The sequence below is a fragment of the Rhineura floridana genome, chromosome 3 (assembly GCF_030035675.1).
Source record: "Rhineura floridana isolate rRhiFlo1 chromosome 3, rRhiFlo1.hap2, whole genome shotgun sequence".
Lineage (NCBI taxonomy): Eukaryota > Metazoa > Chordata > Lepidosauria > Squamata > Rhineuridae > Rhineura > Rhineura floridana.
Window position 1 is genome coordinate 2,433,399 of NC_084482.1, and position 10,166 is coordinate 2,443,564.

The 10,166-nt window shown below is 43.8% G+C and overlaps 1 protein-coding gene across 4 annotated transcripts; it reads left to right on the forward strand.

Annotated features, from left to right (window-relative positions):
• The first annotated feature begins 909 nt into the window (after window positions 1–909).
• On the forward strand, window positions 910–9,857 carry C3H19orf53 (chromosome 3 C19orf53 homolog). Of its 4 annotated transcripts, none has more exons than XM_061613813.1 (4): window positions 910–995; window positions 1,169–1,312; window positions 7,765–7,820; window positions 8,572–9,857. In XM_061613813.1, exons 2-4 carry the CDS (start codon window positions 1,225–1,227, stop codon window positions 8,710–8,712), a joined length of 285 nt encoding a protein of 94 aa, XP_061469797.1. In that variant the 5' UTR covers window positions 910–995; window positions 1,169–1,224; the 3' UTR covers window positions 8,713–9,857. The 4 variants fall into 4 exon arrangements, with proteins under 4 accessions (XP_061469797.1, XP_061469796.1, XP_061469798.1 ...); XM_061613812.1 differs by having other exon boundaries at window positions 921–1,023; XM_061613814.1 differs by having other exon boundaries at window positions 925–991.
• The last annotated feature ends 309 nt before the right edge of the window (window positions 9,858–10,166 follow it).

The window sequence follows — 10,166 nt, forward strand, 5'->3', positions numbered from 1 at the left end:
GAATTGATTCCCTTGCTCTCTTCCATAGCAAACAATACTTGATATATCTGGGATAATTTTTTTATATGTATAACTCTGACTGATCAATGTGGGAAACTGTCTTGAAGCATTTCCATCTTAGATTTTTAATTAGGCTCTTCAAAGGAAATGAAGGATTCCCATTTTTCGTTCTTCCATGCAGACTAGTTTACCTTTTATTGTATTACAAAAAGGCTAAAATTTTATTTTTAGACCACTGTGATGTATTATAAACTAAATGAAATTATCATGCAAGTGAGACTGCAACAGGTACATTGTATGAGAATATTATCTTATATTTATTCCAATCTTGAAGGACTAGTTACTTCTCTCCATAATGCTTACGAAAGTATATTGCAAAGGAATCCTGAAGCAGTAAACACGCAGGTATATCATTACATAAATTACTTGGGAGGTTTTGATGATTAAGCGGTATATAAACCCTGTTAAATAAATAAATGCCCCTTTGACCAATATACTAATATATTCAGGCTGCACAGTAAAAAAAAACCAAAACCTTGGGTAATGTGTTCCACCTTTGCCGATAGACTTTGGTAAAGTTAACACACATATTCCGAGTTTTTCATCGTTCGCCACAAAGAATAATTTAGTATGTTTTGAAGTTGTCGTTGGTATTGATATAGAAACAAAAAAATTCTGTGCAAGAAGTTCCCTTTTAATATCACTTGTCGTCCCAGCCATGGGTTAGGCTGGCCTATTTTCATTATATAAAAAAAAACCCTGCCTCAAGCGTTAGCGCAACAAGCTTTTCGGTGTTTTTGCCGCAACAGGCGGATACCTCTCTGGAAACGTGCACGGGCGAATCAATCCCTTGCCTCGGTATATCCCGGCATGCACTGAACACGCGAGCCGGAAGTTAGTCTTGCCACACGCCCCTTCCTAATAACAAACCACGCCCTCTGCTCTTCTTTGCAATCAGTCGCGTATTAGCTCCCACCGTCAGTGAAGAGGCGTACGTGAGTCGCGGCCTACCTAGCATTGCGGGTGGGTGCGCGCGCTCCTTCGCAGGGCTGTTTTACATCGCAGCAGTGGGAGTAGCGCTTGCACTTCCGGGTTTGATTCTTCTCGGCGTCACTTGAGGTTTCTCTCTCTCTCTCTCTCTCTCTCTCTCTCTGCGCTTTCCGTGTAGGAAAAGCAGGGTCAGGCAGGCAGCCGAGAAAGAAGAGCGGAGGTAACTGGAGATCAATGGCCCAGGGAAAGCAGAAGTTTCAGGCACGCAAGGCGGCCTCGGCGGGGAAGAAGGCGGCGGTTGCCCGGGGGCCTCGCAAAGGAGGTACGGCGGGGAAAGGGTTTGATTGACAAAAAAAGAGAGAAAAGTCAGCCTGGTAGGTAGTCTTAACGTCTATCCTCCAGCTCTGAAGACAGAGGATTTTGTGCATGCTCAAAAGAATTCCCCCGGATGCACAGAAAAACCTGTCCTAACACGTGATGAGGAACTGGAGTCTGAGGACTTTACATTCGGGTTTTTTTTTTCTTATTCTAGTTTACAGAGCGATGTTCTGCATCACGAAATTACGTCTGTCCTCAATATTCCCATTTTATGGAGAGTGCCAGTATGATGTAGTGATTACAGCACTGGACCAGGTCTGGGGAGACCGGGGTTCAAATTCTCACAGCCTTGAAACTCGCTACCTATTACCACTAAAACCACTTACCATTAACAATCTCAAAGCAGTTTACAACATAGCAAGATACATTGAAATAATTTTGTAAATTCCACAGATGTTAGAAGTAGAGTTAATGGTTAGGAAAAAGCCTCAGTGAAAAGAGGTGTGTTTTTAACAAGCACCCCCAGCGTTGGTGTCTCCCAAATAACAGTGAGGAGAGCATTCAGAAGGGAATGCTCCATTACGGAGAAGGCCCGCTGCTGTATTGCCATCAGATTATATTCTGCAGGTCAGGGCCCATAGTTAATCAGTGGATCTAATCAAGACCCATGCACACCATACCAAATTCTGGCCTGCATCAGTCTTCATTGGATCCTTCAATCCTAGCCCAACCTGGTGGAATAAGGAAGACCATAGAAAAACCACAAAGTCGGAACTGCAACTGAAATGAACACACTGGTTTATTACACAAAGCTTAATGGTGTTATAGATAGAAAATAAAACAAAAATAATACTTGGAATTAAAGCAACTTAAAGCAACTTAACAGTAATGTGATGTAAAACTATATAGATATTCACTAATAGGCAAAAAACCTTGCGGTTTAAGAACATACCTATAGCCCACAGCTATTCTATCAAACTTCAAAAAGCAGGGAAATTGGGCAGCTATAGTGAATGCACCAGGGGAGCAGGACACCTGAACTCCTCTCTGAGATTCTGGATTCTGTACTTGATGTTTTTTGCCCATTGGGTTCTCCATTTCAGTCACTGACTCTGAAGAATGATAAATGGGGGGAGGATTTTCGTTTATTAAATCTGGCACTATCTGCAATCAGTAACGACACTGTTGCTATGCCTACAGCAGATGTCAATTCCAATTTTTCTAATGCACTTCAGGGTCCTAGTGAGAATGTCTGCCCAGCTACTTCCTCTACTATGACAGCTCCTTCTAGTTTACCATCTTTCTGGACTGATGTAGGGCACTTGGATAATGACAAAGAAGCTCCTCCTCAAAGGGCTTATACCTTTGGAGGCTCTTCTTCAAACTTTAAACAAGTACACCTATCAAATGTATGCTGCTTGGACCCTGGTCTAGAACAAGTTGAACCTCTCCCAGATGAATCTTCCGAGATTAATAATACTTTCTCTTCACTAGATTTAACCTTCCCATGTCCCGTTTCAGTGGCTCGATTGACTAAACCTTGACTGCGAATAGTTTCTATGAATAAGAGGAAACAATCATCTATATGGACCAATGAGGAATCAAGGGAGGGGGTGCAGGGAGCGGCCATTAGTGTTTTGGAGGAGCGGGGGAGATACGGTCCTGGGAGACAATTATTCAACCGAGCTAAGGGGAAACCCAGCAGGTTTTTGGTAACCCCCAAGCTGTCTCCCCACCCAGATAACCTGGATAGTCTTGGTGACACTTCCCCCGGGCTAAAAATACTGCTTGTGAACGCCAGGTCAGTAAATGGTAAATCTAATGCTATTCAGGAACTGATTCTGGATGAGCATGCTGACCTGGTGTGTATTACAGAGACTTGGTTGGATGAGGCTGGGGGGGTTAATCTCTCCCAGCTCTGCCCTCCCGGTTTCTCTGTTCATCAGCAGCCTAGACCTGGGGGACGGGGAGGTGGAGTAGCAGTGGTTTTTCGAAATACCATCTACCTAACCAGGCATCCTCTCCCAGAGTCTTCAGGGTTCGAATGCATTTATTTGAAGTTGGGTGCTCGAGACAGAATAGGGATTCTGTTGGTGTACCGCCCACCCCGCTGCCCAACTGTCTCCCTTCCTGAGCTTACTAGGGTAGTCTCGGGTTTGGTGTTGGAGTCCCCTAGACTTGTAGTGCTGGGTGATTTCAATATCCATGCCGATACTGCCCTTTCTGGAGTGGCTCAGGATTTCATGGCCTCCATGACAACCATGGGTCTGTCTCAAATAATATCTGGCCCCACGCATGTTGCTGGTCATACGTTGGACCTTGTTTTCTGTATTGGACGGGATGTAGGTGATCTTGGTGTGGAGGAACTTGTATCAGTTCCTTTGTCATGGACAGACCACTTCCTGGTTAAGTTTAAACTCACTGGAACTCATAACCTCCGCAGGGGTGGGGGACCGATTAGAATGGTCCGCCCCAGGAGACTGATGGATCCAGATGGTTTTCTGATGACTCTTGGGGATTTTCCTGTCACCTCGGCAGGTGATTCTGTCGAAGCCCTGGTTGACCTCTGGAATGAGGCAATGACCAGGGCTGTGGACACAATCGCTCCTAAGCGTCCCCGTTCGCGCTTTGGAGCCAAGTCTTCTCCTTGGTTTACCGAGGAGCTGATGGCGATGAAACGCGAAAGATGGAGACTAGAGCGACATTGGTGAAAAACTCTGAGCGAATCTGACCAAACACGGGCCAGAGCCTATTTAAAGACCTACACCGTAGCAGTGCAGGCTCAGAGGAAATCCTTCTTCTCCGTCTCCATTGCATCCGCGGGATCTCGCCCAGCGGAATTATTTCGAGTGGTCAGGGGTCTCTTATATTCTGACCCCCATGAATTTGATGTTGACCACCCAGCAACCCACTGTCATGAATTTGAGCAATATTTTGCGGATAAAGTTGCTCAGATTCGCTCTGACTTAGACGCCAAAATTGATACAGCCTCTGTGGATGTAACCTTGGCCCTTGCTTGCTTAATTAAAATGGATTCTTTTCAGCTTGTTCAACCCAAAGATGTGGACAAAGTCCTTGGAGAGGCGCGCCCGACCACCTGCATGTTGGATCCTTGCCCTTCCTGGCTTATAAAAAATGCCAGAGGGGGACTGATTGAGTGGACCAGGGAAGTGATTAATGCCTCTTTACAACAAGGCAGAATGCCCCCTAGTTTAAAGGAGGCAGTGATAAGACCTTTATTGGAAAAACCCTCCCTGGACCCCTCACTATTAGGCAACTACCGCCCAGTCTCCAATATTCCTTTTTTGGGCAAGATAATAGAACGGGTGGTGGCCGCTCAGCTCCAGAGCTTTTTGGATGACACAGACTATCTAGATCCATTCCAATCTGGTTTCAGGCCCGGTTTTGGAACTGAGACGGCTTTGGTCGCCTTGGTGGATGACCTTCGTAGGGAACTGGACAGGGGGAGTGTGTCCCTGTTAGTTCTACTGGATCTCTCAGCGGCTTTCGATACCATCGACCATGGTATCCTCCTGGGTCGCCTCTCTGGGATGGGACTTGGAGGCACTGTGTTACGGTGGCTTCAGTCCTTCCTAGAGGGGCGAACCCAGAAGGTAGTTATGGGGGATGCCTGCTCGACCCCTTGGCCATTGACCTACGGGGTCCCTCAAGGTTCAATTCTATCCCCCATGTTATTTAACATCTACATGAAACCGCAGGGAGAGGTTATCCGGAGTTTTGGGGTTCGGTGCCACCAATATGCGGATGACACCCAACTCTACTTCTCCTTTCCACCTCATGATACCAGGGAAGCTGTCCAGGTTCTGAACCGATGCCTGGTATCGGTGATGGACTGGATGGGGATGAACAAGCTGAAATTAAATCCGGACAAGACAGAAGTGCTCCTTGTCAGTCGTAAGGTGGATCAGGGAATAGGGATTCAACTTGTGCTGGATGGGGTTACACTCCCCCTGAAATCGCAGGTTCGCAGTTTGGGGGTACTCCTGGACTCAGCTCTGAGCCTGGAGGCCCAGGTCTCTGCTGTGGCCGGGAGTGCCTTTGCTCAATTAAGATTAGTTCGCCAACTGCGCCCGTTCCTTGACCTATCAGACTTGACTATGGTGACACATTTTTATTTATTTAATTACATTTCTAGACCGCCCTATAGCAGAAAGCTCTCAGGGCGGTGTACAACACATGCCTTAGTTACATCCCGATTAGACTACTGTAACGCGCTGTACGTAGGGCTGCCACTGAAGACTGCTCGGAAACTTAAATTGGTACAAAGAGCTGCAACCAGAATGTTAACTGGAGCCGGGCTCAGGGAACACACAACCCCTTTGCTGTACCAGCTCCACTGGCTGCCAATATGTTTCCGGGCACAATTCAAAGTGCTGGTTTTGACCTATAAAGCCTTATACGGCTTAGGTCCAGGCTATCTGTTAGACTGTATCTCCCTCTATGAACCTGCCCGGACTCTAAGATCCTCCGGTGAGGCCTTACTCACTACTCCATCCTTTTCACAAGTTCTTCTTGCAAAGACACGGAACATGGCTTTTTCGGTGGCCGCCCCCAGATTGTGGGATTCGCTCCCTAGTGAAGTGCGATTAGCATCCTTGCTTTTGTCCTTCCATGCTAAGGTGAAGACGATCCTTTTTAGACGAGCTTTTAATTGAATTGGTTAACTAATTGTACTTGATTTTATTCATTCTAATTGTTTTTAATTTTGTATATTTACTCTTTTAATCTTTTTTATGAGTATTCTTGTAAGCCTTCCTGAGTTCTCTGGAAAAAGGGCGGGGTATAAATATTTTAAATAAATAAATAATAAATAATACTGGACCGCCCTACAAATTGGTCAAAATGCAAACACCATTTGGGTTGGTCTTTCACAGTCCAATCCACTTCCTGTGTAGCATGGAAGAATTTGGTAACATGTGCCTCTGAGCATATGGTGAGTGGTGGCAACACCTGCCATCTCCAAAGATGGAGAATTATAGTTTTGTATGTTTGTTGGTGTTCTTCTTACTTTGCTTCTTTCCTGTGTTATTAATGTTTCTATAGAGAATCTACACTAGAAAATTTTATTTCCCTTATTATTCATCCCAGAAATCTGTGTCAAATTTATTTTTATTAATTTCAAAGCCTTTTTATTGGTCAGTGTCATATGATGGTGAAGACAGCCTTTTGTGTTTCAAATTGGAGGTTATGTCCTATTTCTATTTTGGGTGCATTAACAGTGGAATTTGGACCTGCAGTTTGATGAAAAATCAGACTGATTCCAATATGTTGCTACTTCAGCAATGACTCTAGCTGTTGGAAAAAGAGGATGCATATTTTCAGCCTGCTATGTTTAAACCACTTATTTATTTATTTATTTATTTATTTAATTTCATTTATAAACCGCCCTTAGCCAATGGCTTCCTGGGCGGTGTACAACATACAAGTAATAACACTTCATTTAAGGCAAGGTGGGCACAGTCAATTAAAAACATAGAGCACACCTAGCATTTTGCTAGAATATATTTCACCTCCCACTGTTTTATCTTGTGCAAATTGAGACACTCCTGAGGTCCACTGGAGACTATTCTGCAGAAGTCAGTGCCATTATTCCACAATTATGTTTGGAGTTTTTTTAGTATAAATTTTGCAAAGAGTTGCTGTACTTCACATATTCACAGAAATAGAAACAAAAGAAAATGATTTCCTATAGGAAACTTCACTAAAATTGCAAAAGAAATCAGACATATTCAAAGTGACCATCTGAACTATATCAACTGTCTTAATAATGTTGCTTCCTCCCTGCTAAAACAAGATCAGCACAGCACATGTCTTCTTTCTATTATTTGGGCTGATTGCAGGTGTTGCCACCACTCACCATATGCTCAGAGGCACATGTTACCAAATTCTTCCATGCTACACAGGAAGTGGATTGGACTGTGAAAGACCAATCCAAATGGTGTTTGCATTTTGACCAATTTGTAGGGCAGTCCAATATCTCAGAGAGGAGTTCAGGTCTCCTGCTCCCCTGGTGCATTCACTATAGCTGCCCAATTTCCCTGCTTTTTGAAGCTAACAGGCAGCCAATGCAGTTGGCTTAATACAGGTGTAATGCGCAAACAGCCAGACTCTCCATATAGCACCCAGGCTGCAGCGTTCTGCACAGCTGTGGCTTCTGCACCAGTCTCAAGAGCAGTCCCACATAGAGTGTGTTGTCAAATGCAGCTGTCCAAGTATTGACAGCGAGTTGGTAACATATATCTAGCCCAAGAGAAGTTTACCCAGCTAAGCAAGAGACAATTATATATGATAGGCATTTTTTTCCTGTGTGCCCATATCTACTGTACAGCTTCTTCCTGGGATATTTAGTTGCAAAAGATAATTTATTTACTTTGTGTTGCACATAACTCTGGGTTGTTTAGCTGTTTGAATACTTTGTGTTGGCTGTCTTCATAGGCCGCATAATTGCTCCCAAGAAGGCTTGTGTGATCCAGCAGCAGAAACTGAAAAAGGTGAGCTGCTCCCACCCACCCCCTCCATGCCACTCTGGAGACAGCAACAGCAGAGATCCCCTTTTGAGGTTTGTGTTATGTGAGCAGACCATCTTTGGCCCACATGCCAATCATCCATTGTCTTCAGTGGCATGGAGCATTTTTTTTTACCAGCTTAGATTAATACTCTTAACTGTAGCCTCAGGGACAGTGATAGCCTGGTCACAGTTATCTATGCCCTAGTAGCTTCTCACTTAGACTCTTGCAATACATTGTACTTGAAGTAAGGTTGTTGGTGATCATGGGGAGAGCTTTATCTATTAAGCTCCAACCAAAAAACCTTTTTATTCTTCCGGGCCTTATAGGTGCTTTAGAACTCAGTCTGCTATTCTGATCATTACATTGTTTTGTTGTTGTTTTATGCTGCTTGTATTGTATGAGCCCTGGGATCATTTTTGATGAAGGGTGGTATATAAATTCCCTAAACCAGGAATGGGGAACCTGTCACCCTCCAGATGCTGATGGACTGCAACTGCCATAAACCCTGATCATAGTATGCTGGTCGGGGTTGATAGGAATAGGATACTAAAGGCATCTGGAGGGCCACAGGTTCCCCATCCCTGCCCTAAACAACCTGAAATACTAAATCCACACCCCCCCAAGAGACTTCCTCTATATTAAAGCTGCAATGGCGTGCCAGAAAATTGGAACATTTCAGGTGTATACCTGCTCAGTTGTCATCTTGCCTTTTAATAAGCCTCTTTCTCCACAGAACCTGGAGGTCGGCATCCGTAAAAAGATTGAGCATGAGGTGGTGATGAAGGCCAGTGCTACACTACCCAAGAAACTGAGTGTGCTGAAGGCCCCCAAAGTGGAAACCACAAAAGAGCCAGGCCACTCCAGCAAGTCTTAGCTACGACTTGTACACCTGTGCGTGTGGCGGAGAGCAACCATACATTAGTTGAGCTGGGTGGGCCTACAAATTTCTAAACACTGCAGAATTTCAGTTGGTGGAGAAAGTTTCCTTTCACACAAGAAACTAGATGGGCTGTTCTGTGCATGATATTGTATTCCTGGGTTAAGAGAGAGGCTTTATTTTTCAGCTCTGCCTTATGAAGCTTTGGCTCATATCCTAGCAGTTTTCCTGTTTTGTATTTGGATTGTCTTATCATTAATGACATTGGTGGAAGCCACTCTGTTACAAAGCTAACCTGGTCCAGGTAATGTTTGTAGCAGCAAGAGTTGATTCTTGCTGATGTTTCAGCAGCATTAAATTGACAGAGTTGGACTAGAAGTCAAGACCTCATGTCTGTGTGAAGCAGGGAAGCTGGATTGTGCCAGCAAGTCAGCCAGCCCTCCCCAGTGTTCCTGCCTGATGTTAATGTGTTAGACTTGATGCTGTCATGTTGGACTACAAAATTGAAGTGTATAGATTGTATATTTTGGGGCCTATGCACAGCGGTATTGTCACATGTAGGATTCTATGCAAACATGGAGTCCAGTGTAAATGTCAGGCAGGACCCAGCAGGCTAGCATGGATCCCAATCCCCCATTGTGTATAGGATTTGAAAATCTGCATGAGGCTTGATTCAGTTTTGAATCAAGAAACAAAAATTCCAGACTGAGCTTTGAGGTTTTTAACTGTTCCTAGAAACAAGCCTGGTATACTCACACTTGTGTGTCATGATTTCTTTTGAGTAAAAAGGATTCCCTCTGTCCCCTATCTGCTGCTTTCTGATGTTCAGTGTAACACACTAGTTACATTTTACTGCTTTCCTCACCTTGACCCTTTAACAAAGCTTCAAAAATGATTGCTTTTGGAACCCAGAAATTCTCTCATAGCTTGCTCATAAAAGTGGCTGATCCTTCCACACATTTTATTCCACAGTAAAGTATTCTGGGGGGATAACCTCAGATCAATGTATTTTTCAGATCAGGAATTGCAAATATAAAGTAATTTGTAAAAGTGTAAATTCTTATTCTTGTAACCACTGCAGATGCTTGTTTATAATTCTATAGTGTATTTACACTGCGCTGAATAATTTTATTGTCTACAAAGTGCTGTATTAACTCAGAGTATTCATTTCTGCAGTTCTGTCAGTTATACAGTGAAACATCGAAAGATTTATTTGACAGATTGGAAAAGCCCTGGAGTGATGGCAAGTACTGTAGTTAATAACACAGATGACACGATCCAGCCAATCTTAAGCACTTAAGTACTATTAGCTTAACCATTGATATCAGTGAGACTTGAAACTGCATCTTTGGCTGAATTGTACACATTTTTGTTCCTTTGTTTGCTAATTGCTTTCATCTGTATGCTTTAAAATAATGCAACCAGTATCACAATTTCACTCACCTTGGTTA